Genomic DNA, 16,900 nt, shown 5'->3' on the forward strand with positions numbered 1-16,900 from the left:
CCTTTCATAAATATATGCTATATGTGCACACACGAATGCCTACGGGGGCAAACAAGTGAGCCCGGGCACGTACACACCTCCCTTGTCCATCACAAAACACATTCTCAAGAGCCCTGTTTTCTCTGTAGAAGCCTAAAGTACTCCAGGTCTTAATTCTCTCACCCAAGACGGGAGGAAAGAAGCGGGACTCAAACTCCCTCTCAGGAAGACCCAGGAAAATGGGGTGGGGGACTGCTTCACTTCTCAGTTGGACCACATTAGAGGTGGCCCTGGGCAAGTCTATCAGCCCGCTAATAAAAATTAAAATGGGCCTAAGAACATCTCAGGCCACCGGACGTTAAGTATTGAGATAACTCTGAGAGCCACACAGCCAGCGCCAGTCAAGTCCTCTTCTACACACATTAATTATTATCAACCACTAAATTATCTCCACCTGAAGGAACCCGCCAGCGCTGAGCCAGAGCTAGGAAGTGAGGACATTCCCCTGTGACGCCCCTTCCAACCTCAGAGCCCACACCCATTCCGGTCTAAGAAGGGGAGGGGAGGGTCTCAGGTCCTCGTCTCCACCTAGGTGGAGAGATCCTAAGCAAGAGAGCGGTCGCGTCCTAGGTCTCCACGCCCAGACTCGAAGCCAACGCCCTTTCAGCCCAGGCGGGTCACGCAGCTCTGGGCGCACCTGGCTAGCGTAAAGTAGGGATTTGGTACTTGAGTCCACGGCGTTGTCATTAGGGTCAGCAGACGATTTCCCCAGCAATCCCAGGAGTTCCCGCAAATTAAATCTCCAGGTGTGACTGGAAGGTCTTAGTGCTTAACCCACCCCAACACTGCAGCGGCACCGCCAGGAGCACCGCGTCGAGCAATCACGCCAGGTCCCAGCCCACAGATGGCACCGCGGAAAAGGCCTATGTTCCTAGGTCCTCATCCCAGGACCATCTCCCCCTCCCTCACACCCGGGTAGCGATGCGCAGTGGGGGCGCGCTGCCGGATACCCCGATTACTGCAAACTTAGGGCCTGGCCACAACACTCACCAATGGACACGAGCTTAATGCTTTCGTGGTCTAGGAATTCCAGAGCCACAGACACATTCTCCAGCTTCATCTGTCGGAAGGTGGGCCGCTGATGGTACTTGTGGTGCATGCGCTTCTGGCTGAGCACCTCGAGCAGCGCGATGAGCCGCAGCCCGTCGCTCAGGTCGGTCTGCAGGTTCCCGATGCGTTTATTCACACACTTGAGGTGCTCGTTGCACCAGCGCGTGAACGTGTTCTGCTGAATCTTCTTCCACGGCGCGTCCTCCGCCAGGTCTTTCTCCGTCACCGGCATCCTGGAGGCAGAGAGTACGCGGAGACAACGAGCTGCAGGGACTGAGATGAAAAGCCCCAAGGGCCCGGGGAAGGGGAACTGAGGCAAGTGGGGAAAGGGTTCGAAAGCGCTGCTATACTAGCCGCAACAGGATCAGGACTGCCTTCGTCCGACCCCGGGCGCGAAGTAGCCTGGCTTGGCGCCTGCGCGCTACGCCGCCCCGCCCCCGAGGCTCCGCCCCGTTTCTACCCTATAGAAGCGAACTCCTTAGCTGCGCTCGCCCTCTACGGTCCAAAGCCTGCATTACGCCGGAGGGTGGGGTGGGGTGGTGCTTCCTAAGTATCCCCAACCTGATGTACTGGCCAGCAAGAAGAAAGTAACTTGGGAAAGGCCCAGAATAAGGGCACACGAGGAGGCGGGGGACTAGACTAGAAGGGATGGTTGCGTCAAGAGGGAATATGCCACCCATCAGTGAGAGGAACGTGCTTTTCTCAGAGTCTGCACATAAATTAGACACGTTGACTTCTATATGAAAAGGAACTCAGAGCTGCGCATGGTGGTGCATGCCTTTAATCCCAGCACTTGGGAGGCCGAGGCAGGCGGATTTCTGAGTTCGAGGCCAGCCTGGTCTACAAAGTGAGTTCCAGGACAGCCAGGGCTACACAGAGAAACCCTGTCTCGAAAAAACAAAAACAAAACAAAAAGAAGAAGAAGAAGAAGAAGAAGAAGAAGAAGAAGAAGAAGAAGAAGAAGAAGAAGAAGAAGAAGAAGAAGAAGAAGAAGAAAGAAAGAAAGAAAGAAAAGGAACTCAGCCTTAAAGTCCAATACCACATCTATCTGTGTAGCAGTAGTGAAAATGAACTGTTTTCTATGGATATTAGAAGTTTTTTGCTGGTGTAACAAAGTACTAAAACTTGGTGCCAAGAATCCCACAGATTTCCTATCTTGCATGTCAGTAAGTTAGGTGTCCCATCTGGGGTTCATTGGCCCAATGCATTTCTTGCTGGAACTTCTGGGTAAGAATCTGTTCCTTTGCCTTGCCAGATTCTAGAAGCTAGGTGCATGCTTTGGCTTATGATGCCTTTCTTATCTTCAAAGCCTGTAAAACAAGGCACAAACATCTTTTTCACCCTGTCATCTCCTTACTGCTCCATAGTCAGGTCTTCCTAGAACTCTCTTGAAGACCCTATTGACTGTATTAGGCAAATTGATTAGCAGAAGATCTTGTTATGTTTTATTTTATAACTATGATGGCCAAGAAAGGGCCCGATAAATGGGTCATGCACCTACTGACCGGTAACCCTCTTCTCTTCCCTTTGCCTGAGAATTCAGTTCCTTTTTCTCCACATCCCAAGCCTGGTAGCCCTCACTCAGCTCAGCTTGTTTATCTCCTCCATAAAGCCCCCCCCGGCCCCCCAGTGTCGGGGAACAGATGGAGATCTAAGGTCTCGAAAAAATTGAAGATACGTGTCTGACATGAATGATATCAGTTCCATGCTGGTCTGCATACCCCAGCAATAGGTCTAGAGTGATCTCAACTACAGCTGAGTACCTGGTGTAGAATTGCCATATGAGATGTAGAGGACAGATGAGTGAGTGGGTGAATGGATGGATGTGTGCTTGCAGACTGAGGGGGGGCAGCCTTCATCCTGCATGCAGAATCAACTGGGGTGTGGGACACCCATAATGTGAGACCTAGAGCCTGACATTTCAGGCCTGAAGAATCTACATCCTGTCCCTGCCCTGGGTGGGGTGTTTGCTCTACTCATTTCCACAAAGCAATTAACTGCAAACATATCAATCCAAGGAGATTGATACTAGAAGGCCCAACAGTCCTTCCTGCCTCATAAGGAAGCTCTTGTCACTGACCTCTGCTGGTTCAGGCTCCCAGTGTCTGCTCTCATTCCAGCCTTTATGCTTTCCTTTGGCATGGAGGAAATAGTCATAAAACTAGGAGAACACCTAACAGCTTATCTTAGTGACTTAACTTCCTCTGAGTCCTTACACACCAGGGAGCGAACCTGGATCCTTAACTTCATTTTCGTTTGCCATTTTCCTTGTCCATACCACCAGATCTAATGATCTCTCCATATTGAACTCCTGAGAGTAGGTGTGGGGGGACCTTTGCCACACAGAACTTGGCTCACTTACCCCTTCCTCCTGGAGGGAAAAGTCAGCTGTCTACAGGGTGTCACTAGACCATGCAGCCATACAGTTGAGGACAGAACAATAGGGCAAAGCTTCTGGTCCTGTATAAATAAAGGTTGTACATGTGTATATAATTACCTGTCGGGGCATAAAATACCTCTGGGATGATTCATAAGCAAATAGTAACCAAATTCATAACCAACATTACGTTGGAGAGACAGAGTCCTTATACACCCATTTTCTTTCTTTTTTCAAGATTTATTTATTGTATGTATATTTATTTATTTTATGTATATGAGTACACTGTAGCTGTCTTCAGACACACCAGAAGAGGGCATCAGATCCCATTACAGATGGTTGTGAGCCACCATGTGGCTGCTGTGAATTGAACTCAGGACCTCTGGAAGACCAGTCAGTGCTCTTACCCACTGAGCCATTCCGCCAGCCTGGGAGAGATATTTTCTTTTCTGCAGTGTGCTCAGTCGTGTGCAGCTCCCCTCCCCCAAACAGGGTCTCATATAGTTCATGTGAGCCTCAAACTCCTCGTGTAGCCAAGATGGCCTTTGAACTTTTGATCCTCCTGTTTCCACCTCCTATGTGCTAAGATTACCAGCATGCATATCATGCTGGCCTTAGAATTTTTTAAAGTCAATTAAATTAATATTTGTAAAATTCAGATTTCAAGTTGGAGGTTGAACTCAGTGACTGAGGTCCTGTGTAGCAAGCACAGTGTTGCTTGACAGTGGAAAAAGCTGGCAAGCATCCCCCTTACTCTGTGGTCAAAGTCAGCCTCACCTGTGAATGGGGAACAAGGGGATGCCACAGACCTCCCTGTCTGCCTTGAATTTCAAAGAGGGAGAGGATTGAGAGTTTGAGACCAGCATTGGCTAGCCTTAGCAAGACTCTGTCTCTAAAACAGTAACAAAAATATCCTACACACACACACACACAAACACGCACATGCACACACATGCACACGCACACACATTCACTCACACCTGGGGCTAGGTAGGTAGCTAAGTTGGTAAAGTACTTTTGTATAAGAATAAAGATTGCTACAACCATAGAAAAAGGCAAGGTTTGGTAGCCCCAGTGCTTGGGAAGTGGAAGATCGATCCCTGAGGCTTGCTGGCTAGCCAGTCTAACTAACCTATTTGGTGAGTTCCAGCCAGTGAGAAACTCTAATCAAAAACAAGACAAACAAACAAAACACAAAAAAGGTGATGGCTTCTTATAAACAATACCCAAAGTTGATCAATTGTGTGATCTATGTGTACAACATGCAAGCTTGTACCCATGCCCCTAGAGGAAAAGGAGAACACATGCAGACACACACACATAGAAACACAGACACAGACAAACACACAGACAGACAGACAGACAGACACACACACACACACACATACACACACAGACACACACACACACACATATGTTTAAGTGAGGAGTAAATCAAAGAAATAGCTTGCTATGATTTGGGGTAAGTGTTATAGATGTTTGTTTGTGTGCCTCTGTGTGTGTGTGTGTGTGTGTGTGTGTGCGTGTGTGTGTGTGCATGCATGCAGTGCCATAGTTGGTGTGTAGATGAGAGAGGACATCTTATGAGAATCTGTTTTTTTTTTTTTTTTTCTTTTTCTTTCTACTATGTGAGTTCAGGGGGATCAAACTCAAATTGTCAGGCTTTGTGGCAAGTGCTTTAAACTGCTGAACCACTCGCAGGCTCTGTGTTTTTGCTTTGAGGTATGGTCTTGGGTATTTCAGGCTGACCCTGAACTAACTATATAGCTGAACATGAAAATGGGCTTCTGCTCTGCCTGCTCCTGCTTCCCACGTGCTAGCCTTGCAGACATAGATGCCATCATACACCACCCCTGCAGTTCCCTTTCAGTTTGTTTTTTTAAACAGTCTTATGTAGACTACAATGGCATTATCTTGAACTCCTGGTTCTCCTGCCTCTGTCTCTCAAGAGCTGGGATTATAGGCGCGTGCCACCATGCCACACCCAGATGAGCCCTCTTGAATAGAATTTTTGGCTCCCTTTCTCTTGACTGGTCTGTGGTTGTAGTGGCAGTGGGTGTCACTTGCAAGGGACCTCTCTTGGCCTCTACATCAGTCTTTGTGCTGCTGTATAGCTGGTACACGGGATTGATCAATTATTATTGCACGATTATTAACATTCCAGTTACTAAGGTACAGGCTTTGTTTGTGGATGAATATTTTATTTCATAACAATGTGGCCTCATTAGAGGAAACCAAGAAGTTAGAGTTAAGCAGAGTCCTTTTTATAGTCCCTTGATAAGCCTGCAAGCTGCTCCCATGTCCCTTCAGAGGGTGTTACCAACACATGTGGCCACCAGCAAAGTCTGTCCTTCCTGATTTCTTGTAGCCTCAGACTAAATCCTTCTAGACTGAGGCCTGTTAGATTTGCTGCAGAGCTCTTGCCTCTTCCTAACCCTCCCCCCAATATTGTTTTCTCTCCTTGCTTCCTGTTAAACTGGCAGGGCCAACTCGTTTTATTTCTCATATTGAAACAGTCCCACCCAGACCCAGACGAAGGCCAGGCCAACATCAGACCTGTGTCAGCAGAACTGCTGTGGACATGTCCCCAGCCTTTCCTGACTCATCAGACCCCAGGCTAACCTTTCTGCTGCTCCAAGTCCCCTCTCTGAAGATGCCTGCAGGCTCCTTTCTTTGGGAGGGGGAAAGACGGCAGAGTCAGTAGGTCTTGAAACCAGAGCTTGGGAGCTGCATCTACTTCTGGTAAGCAAGCTGCAGCCCAGGTGCAGAGTTTGTGAATTTCATTCCATTATTCTATCTATAAAGTAGGAGAGGGCCTACTTCCTAAGGAACATTCAAAAGCAAGGCCTGAGGATGTGGGCCACTTGATAGAGGGCTTCCTTAGCAGAGTTTAAGCCCCAGGAAGACATTGAACTTCTTGGTCACACCATCCTGATTTAGGAGTTGCTGGGGAGCCCAATCTGGGTCTTCTGGTGTCTGGGCTGGCACTCTGACTACATAGTTGCATCCCCAACATGACCTTAAACTTCTGATTACCCCCCAACCCCCATCTGTACCTTGAGCAGATTATAGAAATGTACAGGCTATATAGTAGTGGCTATAGAAGCCATGGCTTCATGAATGCCAGACAATCACTCTACAGAATAAGATTCAGCCCCTCATATGATCTTTTAATTTTTTTGTTTTGCTTTGCTTTCATTTTTGACAGGTTTCTCTGTGTGGCCCTGACTGCCTTGGAGCTCCTTCTATAGACAACACTGGCCTCAAACTCTGCCTCCTCCACCTCCCAAGTGCTGGGGTCAAAGGTGTGCGCCCCCGTGGCCTGACTTCGTTCTTTTAAATCTTAAGGAAAGGCATTTGTTATACAGAGGTCCCAAGCTGGTGACAGAGGAAGGGCGTCCATGCTTAGCAACCATACCTCCAGCCTGCTAATGTCTGACTAGCTAGTTAACAACACCGGTGGCCTCACCTGCTTCTCCACCATTCATGTCTTGTGTAACCCTCACCTCGAACTCTGTTTCGGGGACAGCCTGAACTACATCAAACAGGGGTAATCCTGTCTCTGGAGACATTGTAACCATGGAAGAGAGGAGATAGTCCTCCCAATTACCGGCCCAGAATGCTGCCAAACACACACAGCATGAAACAGTTCCCTCACGACAAGAGCGAAATTGTGGCAATAATACTGAGGTTAAAAATCATCGGAGTGCAGGTTATAAACCATGTAGGTGGAATGTCCCGGCAAAGCCTGGCTACGGAGAAGCACTACAAGTATGGGGTAGGTCCCAAGCGAGGAGGACAGCTTCTGCCTTTGCCTCTTCTACCTTCTACTTAGTACAAGTAGTTTGGCGGCTAACTCTTCCTCACAATGAGATCCAGAACAAGGACTAGCATGAAGACTGGCTTGGCCAATTAGAAAAACCCCTTCTTAAAAAGGCCATAATTTGAGGAGTTGGGGTGGGGTGGGGTCAGAGGAGGAGTTGGAAGTGGGGTCACCAGGAGGAGTTAGGGGGTGGGTAGCAGGGCAGTGATGTAACTCAAAACTCATATATAAAATTCTAAACAACAACAAAGCAGAAACAATAAACAAACAACCCAAATGTGCTGGCTAAATTTATGTCTACTTGACACAAACTATAGTCATCTGAAAGGAGGGACCCTCAATTGAAAACATTCCTGTGTAAGATCCACCTGTGTAGTACATCTTCTTAGTTAGTGATTGATGAGGAAGGGTCCAGCCCATTGTGGTTGGTGCCAGGCCTGGGCTGCAGGTCCTGGGTTTGGGGGTTGTTGTTTTGAGACAGAGTCTCTCTACCTAGCTCTGACTGTCCTGGAACTTACTATGCAGACCAGACTAGCCTTAAACTCAGAGATCTACCTGCCTTGCCTCCAGAGTTCTGGGACTTAAGACATGTTCAACAGCAGCCTGCTAAGTCCTGGATTCTATAAGAAAGCAGGCTGAGGCATGAGGAGCAAGCCAGTGAGGAGCCTCTCTATCAGCGCTTGCCTTTAGGTTCCTGTCCTGTTTTGAGTTCCTGGCCTGAGGTGCTGTGGGGAGTTAATGACTAGTGAGATAGAGAAAACTAATCTTCCCCATAGATGAGACCCCTAATTGGCTATGCAATACCAAGTGATCTCCTTTAAAAAAAAAATATATATATATATACACATACATATATATATATATATATACACATACATATATATATATGCGCAACACCAAGCAAGTTGTATTCATATATTTACTTATATGTATATATGTGTATATATTTATATCTATATACATATATATAAAACGTTGATAATTAAGAAGAGAATAGGAATTTGAGGGGGAACGACATGGGGGGAGGGGAGGGAGGGGTGATGTAAATACAGTTACACATATATGAAATTAGAAATTTATATTTAATTTTTATCTTAAAGGTGAAGAACAGAAAGCCCCTTCTGCAATCAATGGTGGTTGGTTTGGGGTTGGAATGTGATTCAAGCCAATCAGAATTTGTGTGTGCGTACGTATGTGTGTTTTTTCAGAGGATTCTCAGCCAGACACTCTTTACACTAGGACCTGGGGCATCCAGCGGACAGCTTGGCTGCCATATAGGGAACAGGGTAGAGTCCTGATGACAGTACTCAGAGGGATGAGTAAGAACCTTCCCTTTTTTGGAATTGTTTCTCAGTCTTGACTAATAGGGCCTGGTCTCTCCCACAGGACTAGGAATTTCCTGGTCTTTTATCTCATCTCTAAGCGCCACACCCTCTTCCCCTTCAGATCCTGGGTGGGAGCTGACAGACAGATTGTAACTGCCCAGCTATGACCTCATGTTGCTCACGGATACCTGGCGGGCAGAGGACACTTTGGTCCCCTCACTCGTCTCTCAATTCCAGAACTGCAGCTGGGAGGGAGCCATCCCATGTTGGAGGAATGCTTGGGGTGGGACAGTAGCTTTTCTCTGGAAGGCTCTAGAGCAATTTACAGAATTCCAGAATTCCAGCCCACCCTGCCCGGAGGAGGTCAGTCCAGTTTAGATATTCAAGGGAGTGGCCTGTGCATTTTAATTTGGACTCGAAGTCCTGAATCTACAGGGTGAATCTGAGCCATTTGCTTTCTCTAAGCCTCAGTTTCTTCTAGAAACTATTGTCTCTATTGTCTAGTTATCTCTTGACCCCCAAGGGAGATTGTCACCCAAGTCATTAAAAGAAACTGCAGGGATGAAGAACTTGGCAAGCAGCCAACATTTAGGAAATAGTAAGACTAGTCTGAAAATGTCTTGTTTTTAATTTTAAAAATTACATCATGTGCGCGAGTGTGTGTGTGTGTGTGTGTGTGTGTGTGTGTGTGTGTGCTTACAACTCTCTAGAGTCAGTTCTCTTCTTCTACCCTGTGGTCCCCGAGGTCTAACTCACATCACCAGTCTCGGCACCAAGCGCTTCTACCCACTGAGCTTACAGGCCCCTGAAAATATTTTTCTGTTAGAAACGTAAAGAGGAACTCTCCAGGCTTCCCCTCCCATCTAAACCGGGAGGCAGAATTCCGTGACCCGCTGTCAGGCCGTGGGTGTGGAGGCTGGACACACTCCCAGGGGTGTTGGATTGGTGCTGGATGATCACAACTCGCCACCACCCCACATGCCCCAGCCCTTCATTCCTGTGAGTCAGCCCCATTCCTTAAACTAAAGTAAAATGAAGCCCACAGTTCACTTCCTGGCAAAGAAAGGCCTAGAATCTCCAGATCAGGACCTAATTGTTGCCCAGGTCTGATAAGAAGAGCAGTAGGGTCGGTCTGAGTCAGCTGGGAGTAGCCTTTCTAGGATTTGTCGCTGCCCAGGGACTGCTCTGAGCGCAAGCAGGGGCCCAGATCTAACCCTTCTGCAGCTGTTCTGGGGTCAAATGCCCTGATTCTTACCACTCAGTCTTTCAGCGCCACCTAAGGAAGAAATCAGCTCAAACTCCTTGGGAGTTGCAGCAGCCCAGAGTTAGGTCTCACTACCTGTAAAAATGGCTTAGGTGTTCTTTAACAAAGCAGACCTAGTTGCCAAGTTCCCAGTTACAGGGTGTGGCTGGCATACCCCACCTCCTTCCCTAAATTTCTTCAGCTGGGCTGCCCTTCCCTATATATTCCAGATATTTTGATTACCTAGCTCTTTCTGGTCTATCCTTAACTCTCTTGTCTGGCTCTCCCCTCTCCCCGCTCCCCCCTCTCCCCTCTCCTCTCCCCCCTCCAGCTCTCCACCTCTCTTCTCCACTCCCCACTCCACCTCTCCTCTCCACTCCCCCCACCACCTTTCCTACTTACACCTCTTCCCTCCTCTCTCCTCTCCCTTCTCACATGGCTCAGGGGCGTGTTCACTCTGGACTCTCCCAGATGTTCCTGCCTCTGGCTGTGCTCTCCCTTTTATCTACAGTACACTCTCCCCTCCACCATACCTAGGCATAGTCATGTCTCTCTCTCTCTCTCTCTTTTTTTTTTTTCCATTGAGCCCGGAAGTGAAGTGGCCTCTCCCTGGACTTTATCAGCCAAGCTGCCCTGGGAGTGGAGCAGAGGTGAGGTCTGTGAGGAAACAGGGCCCAGGGGTAAAGGGTGAAAGGTGGCTGGTGCCTTGCTTCCTACTGGAGCGCTGTCCTGAAGAAGGTTGGCCCGCACCTTCCTCTAGGTCCACCAGCCTCCCAATGTGTCTTTAACCTGACCCAAAACTCCTGTCTACACTTACCCAGCACCTGGAGCCATCTTCTCTCCTCCCTCCTTCTCCCCCTTTTAAGGCACCATCTTATTATGTAGACTAGGTGGCTTCAAATTCAGACCTTTCTGCCCCTGCTTCCTGAGTGCTGGGATTACAAGCAAGTCCCCGGGACTGGAAGACTTGGTGGGTACCTTACCCAATGAGCCATTTTGCTGCTCTTACTTTTTATTTTCCTCTTGTCTTTCTTCCCTCCCTCCCTTTCTCCCTCTCTCCCTCCCTTTCTTCCTTTTGCTACAGTGTTTCCTGTTGCCTGAACTGCCTTGAACTCTTGCGGTGTGTAGGTGAGGATGACTTTAATTCCTCTCTCCTTTACCTCTCTTGTGGTAGGATCACAGGCATGTTCGCTTAAGAATGCCCAAATTTTTGATTTCTGGGAATTGACTTCAGACCCCCGTGCATTCCTGGCAAGACTCTACCAACTGAGCTCCACCTCTGCATCTCCATGCTTACTTTTAAAAAGGGAAGGAAGGAAGGAAGGAAGGAAGGAAGGAAGGAAGGAAGGAAGGAAGGAAGGGAGCAAGCAAGCAAGTAGGCAAGCATCAAAGTCATCTTCTTAGCCCACCTCTGTGCAGGCTTGTTATGGCTCTCCATTGCCAGCGTGCGTGTGTACGTGTGTGTGTGTGTGTGTGTGTGTGTGTGTGTGTGTGTGTGTGTGTCTTTCAGGCTGCTGTATCAAAACCTATAAACACTGTTGTTCACAAACTAACATTTTACTTCTCACAGTGCTGGAGGCTAGAGAAAGTCGAGATCAAGACACAGGCAGAGTGCGGTGTCCTTAAAGACAGTGCCTCATCTCTCTGTTTCAACATGGAAAGGGATAACTGGGTCTTCAGGGTCCAGTGTGCAGGGTCCAGTGTGCAGGGTCCAGTGTGGTAGCACACACCTGTAATCTCCACACCTAGAAGGCTGAGGCAGGAAGGTGAAGTGTTCTGACGACCCTGGGATACAATGGGAGAAACAAACAGAACAGGCAGAAATCCCACTGTGAGAGCTACATTATCATGGCCTAACTACCATGGCGCCCTCCTTTCTGCCACCTCTAGCATTAGGATTCCACTATGAATCTAACCAGGAGAGGACGATTCAGACTTGCAGCACCGTGTTTCTTCTGACTCCCAAGTCCTCTATCCTTTCTCCCATATGCTGCTGCCCATAGCTCCTGGAAAGGACCAGAGCTGCATATGCCTCAGGATCTCTGCTGCTGGGTTCCCTTTTATTTATTTATTTATTTATTTATTTTTTTTTTTTTTTTTTCCGAGACAAGGTTTCTCTGTGTAGCCCTGGCTGTCCTGGAAGACCAAGCTGGCTAGGAACTCAGAAATTTGCCTGCCTCTGCCTCCCAAGTGCTGCGATTAAAGGCATGCGTCACCACTGCCCGACTGTTTTCTTTTATTTGTAGCCAAAACCTTGAGCTACTCACCTTTCTGCCTCTACCTCCCAAGTGCTATGATGACTGGTGTGGACCATCAGGTTTGAGTCTATGACTGGGGACTTCCTAGAGCAGGTTGCCTGTGTGTTCTGATTAGACTGATGGAGTGAAAGACAGCAAGTAGCTCCCAAGTAAGCAAGGGAGCCAAGCCTCTTCTGACAAGCTTCTAGAGGAACTCCTAAAGAGGCTTGCCAGGTACCAGCTGTGCTGCCTGGGACACGTTCTCTGTCTCAGTCTCTCTGTGTGTGTTTGTGTGCGCGAGTGTGTGTGTGTGTGTATGTGTGGGGAGAGGGGAGAGCCAGACAGGGGAGAGCGGATGCCAGAGATGGAGTGACTGCTTCCGTCAGTCTATAGGGAGAACAAGTCGTCCACTGGTGTATAAATGTCTTGTTTGTGCTTGATGCCTCCCTTCGGCTGTGGGAGTTATCTCTAGAGCAGCCTCTTAGCTACTTTCCTGGTGTGGATTAAAGGAAAAGGCCAGGTCTGGGAAGGAACGAAGCCAGCCCGGCCCAGATTTTCCAGATTATGTCGGCTGTGTGAGCTCCTTGGGGCAGGAGGCTAAAAATTCCTTGCATTAAACTGAAAAGGAAGAGCTCCCATGGAACCCTAACACCTTTGGAGGCAGGCACACAAAGCACAGCTCCAACACAACCATCCTTCGTGCAGACAGTATGCGGATGCCAGAGATGGAGTGGGGCCCAGAAAGGTTAGGAGTCTTCCCGAGTCCCAACAGGGCCGTGGCAGCTTTCAAGTTAGCGCCTTCTCCTTATTGTTTGTTTGATTCTTATTTGCTTTAGTCTTTTTGCTTGTTTGTTCGTTTGCTATGCAGCCCTTGCAGATCTCAAACTTACAGAGATCTGTCTGCTTGTGTCTTGGACTGCCAGGATTGAAGCCTTGCACCACTAAGTTCAGTGTTTGTTGCTTTTAAGATGTCATTTGGAGGACTGGCTCAGTGCTTAAGAGTACTCGCTGTTTCAGAAGACCCAGGCCCTGTTCTCGGCACCTGAAGGACAGTTCACACCCAGTTTTCTGGGCACTCTATGCCCTCTCTGGCCTCTGAATGTGGTGGACAGATATATATGCACACAAAATACTCATACACATAAAATAATTTTGGGATGACTTTTGTTTTGTTTTGTTTTGTTTTTGTTTTTGTTTTTTGTTTTTCGAGACAGGGTTTCTCTGTATAGCTCTGGCTGTCCTGGAACTCACTTTGTAGACCAGGCTGGCCTCGAACTCAGAAATCCGCCTGCCTCTGCCTCCCGAGTGCTGGGATTAAAGGCGTGCGCCACCACCGCCCGGCTTGGGATGACTTTTTAAAAGTTTTTTTTAAAAAAAGAGATTTATTTATTTACATGAGTACACTGTAGCTGTCTTCAGACACACCAGAAGAGGGCATCAAATCCCATTACAGATGGTTGTGAGCCACCATGTGTTTGCTGGGAATTGAACTTAGGACCTGTGTAAGAGCAGTCTCAGTGCTCCTAACCACTGAACCATCTCTCCAGCCCTGTAAATGACTTATTTTTATTTATTTATATGTTATGTATGTGTGCTTTTGTGAATGTATGTGCTACATATGTAGGTGCCGGGAGAGGCAGCTGGATCCCTTGGAGTTGGAGTTTCCGGTGGTTGTGAGTCACATGGTGTGAGTGCTGGAAAAGAAACTTGGATCCTCTGCAAGAGGAGGGAGTGCTTGCAACCACTGAACCATCTCTCCACCTACTTGGCTTTTTGTTTTTGTTTTTGTTTTTGTCTGTTGGTCTGTCTGTCTTAGTTAGGGTTTGATTGCTGTGAAGAGACACAGTGACCAAGGCAACTCTCATAACGGACATTTAATTGGGGTTGGCTTACTGTTTCAGAGGTTCAGTCCATTATCATCACAGGAAGAATCCAGGAGAAGGAGGTGAGAGTTCTACATCCTGATGCAAAGGCAGCCTGAGAAGACTGACTCCTCTCACACTGGGTGGAGCCTGAACACTAGGAGATCTCAAAACTCACCCACAGTGAATCAAGACCAATCTTGGGCATTACTGAGTGCACTGGCTATTTTTGTGTCAACTTGACACAGCTGGAGTTATCACAGAGAAAGGAGCTTCAGTTGAGGAAATGCCTCCATGAGATCCAACTGTAAGGCATTTTCTCAATTAGTGATCAAGGGGGAAAGGCCCCTCTTGTGGGTGGGACCATCCCTGGGCTGGTAGTCTTGGTTCTATAAGAGAGCAGGCTGAGCAAGCCAGGGGAAGCAAGCCAGTAAAGAACATCCCTCCATGGCCTCTGCATCAGCTCCTGCTCCCTGACCTGTCTGAGTTCCAGTCCTGACTTCCTTTGGTGATGAACAGCAGTATGGAAGTGTAAGCTGAATAAACCCTTTCCTCCCCAACTTGCTTCTTGGTCATGATGTTTGTGCAGGAATAGAAACCCTGACTAAGACACTGAGAGAGGATCATATGTTATAAAAATTACTCCCAGCATGAACATGTTTTGTTTCCAAGCACGCAGCTTGAACACCTTCTGTTTTACACATTCTTTAGTGCTTACATACAGTGGATTCAGTGTGTGAGAAGTGTGTTGGAGCCTTTAGAAAGACAAGGTGTGACTAAAGACTATACATGGGCTAGACCTAGGCCCCCACACATATGTAGCAGATGTGCAGCTTAGTCCTCCCTCATGTGGGTCCCCCAACAAGGAGTAGGGGCTATCCCTAGAGCTGTTGCCTGTCTGGAATCCATTGCCCTAGCTGTCTTGTCTGGCCTCAGTGGGAGAGGATAGACCTAGCCCCTCAGAGACTTGATGTGGGGGTGGGGGTGGGGCACCCAGGGGGGAACTCCACTCTCTTAGAGAAGAGGATGGGGGAGGGGCAACGGGAGGGAGGACAAGAGGGGGGCAGTGATTGGGATGTAAAGTGAATAAACAAAAAAAAAGAAAGAAAAGAGGAGGTGTTCAGAAGTCTGAGAGGACTTTCTTCTTGTGGTCTTTGAGAGCGAGAATACAAGTGCATTATGTTTTCCAAGCATGTGAGACTTAGTGCTTATAAACACTGTAGCCACTACATAAAGGAAGCAGGTTAGAACCTTTGAGAAAGTCTTCTGAAGGCTGGGAAGGTTTTTCCTCCTTGAATTCCTTGGGAGAACTTAGTTTGTGATGAATCTTACATCTACCTTCAACTCTTTCTGGTATGTGTGTGTGTGTACATGCACATGTGTGTACATGCATGAACAGGTATGTACATGTATTCCTTCTGTTTCCAAAGTCTATGTGTAAATATTCATATGTAAAAAGATGACTGTTTTAAGCCTTAACAAATTAGTACTGTTGGCAGCTTAAGACTGTTTTCGGCTTGCACCCAAAGAGAGAAGCTTGGTGGTAATCGCACTTCCAGCATGAAGACATGGGTTTCCGTGTATACATCCCTCGGTTCTCACAAACCCTTCATTCTCTCCCTTACTTCTCTGTTCATACTATGAGAAAAGAGTACTGCTTTCGGGGTTATCTAAGGAAGAGCTCAGAAGCCTAAGCTCACGGTTTACTCTTTAGCCCAGTGATTAAAATAAGCACCTTTTCATTAGTGCCTGACTCAATATTCACTGCATGAAAAGAGGCTGCTTCAGGCTCCGACCTAGGGGGACTTGCCGGGAGCCTATGCTTACATACCTTCTATTTCATGAGAAAAACTGTCATCTGATGAGCTTTCCCTTCCAAGATTAACTTACTTTATTTTATAAGGACATATTTCCTAGTGCTTACAAGTGCACTGTTCATGACACCACAGGAGGCTTTGAAAATGCACGGCGTTCAGCAGCTTGCATGTATTTTCTTTTTGCACTCTTTTGGAGACGTTTGTGATGAATCTTACATCTTGCTTGAGCATTTCTAATTCAGTAAGTACAAAAGTCTTGGTGCTTGGTTTTTTTTTTTTTTTCAGTTAAAGGGTCTTTATTTTTGCAATTATCATTCCGTACAAAAGCAATAGAAATGCAAATATTGACAAGTTTACAACTGAATACATGAACAGAGTATCTGTACACATTATCCTTTACATCAATATTACCTGGTAAATTAACTGATCATTAAAAAAACAAAAGTTCGCCGGGCGGTGGTGGCACACGCCTTTAATCCCAGCACTTGGGAGGCAGAGGCAGGCGGATTTCTGAGTTCGAGGCCAGCCTGGTCTACAAAGTGAGTTCCAGGACAGCCAGGGCTATACAGAGAAACCCTGTCTCGAAAAACCAAAAAAAAAAAAAAAAAAAAAAAAACAAAAAAAAACAAAGTTCTTTCTAAATCCCTCTCTTCTGCCTCAACGCTCCTAGAGCATGTGCTAAGATACTTACCTCACACTAATGCTATTTCAGGTTCCAAATTAAAACTATATAACTTACATACCGCCCATTAATATAATAGCTTAGCATCCTTTGTCCAGAGCTCTGTATGAGGGAAAACTACATTCACATTGATAAAAGACCAGAAAATAAGTTTTTACAGAGTCATTGCAGCTGCCTGACTGAGAATTCTTTATCAGTTGCCTGAAAGGCAGCTGATTCTAAATTGGTCCCATAGACACATGGTTAAAATCCACTGCCAACACATCTGAAAAGTGGCAACTGAAAGCTCCAGTTTCCTGTTGTCTAACTTGGGGGGCAGAAAGATACTAGGGTTAAGTCGCCACTGCATTTAGCTTCATTTACAATTTAAAACATGCCCAACACATTTACCATACATAAAAATAAGGCAAGAGAAACAATTTCTCATGAAAAAATCAACTCTTAA

At 47.1% G+C, this 16,900-nt stretch overlaps 1 protein-coding gene across 3 annotated transcripts in view; it reads right to left on the reverse strand.

Annotated features, from left to right (window-relative positions):
• The window catches only part of Flnb (filamin B), a 134,277-nt gene extending 132,792 nt beyond the window's left edge, over nt 1-1,485 (reverse strand). For all 3 annotated transcript variants that reach the window (XM_021181303.2, XM_021181302.2, XM_021181301.2), the window contains exon 1: nt 1,030-1,485. In XM_021181303.2, coding sequence (XP_021036962.1) covers nt 1,030-1,321 — 292 coding nt within the window. In that variant the 5' untranslated portion in view covers nt 1,322-1,485. The remainder of the gene's footprint in view (nt 1-1,029) is intronic.
• Nucleotides 1,486-16,900: the final 15,415 nt, after the last annotated feature.

Source organism: Mus caroli, unplaced genomic scaffold, assembly GCF_978045245.1.
Source record: "Mus caroli unplaced genomic scaffold, Mus_caroli_1 scaffold_12, whole genome shotgun sequence".
Lineage (NCBI taxonomy): Eukaryota > Metazoa > Chordata > Mammalia > Rodentia > Muridae > Mus > Mus caroli.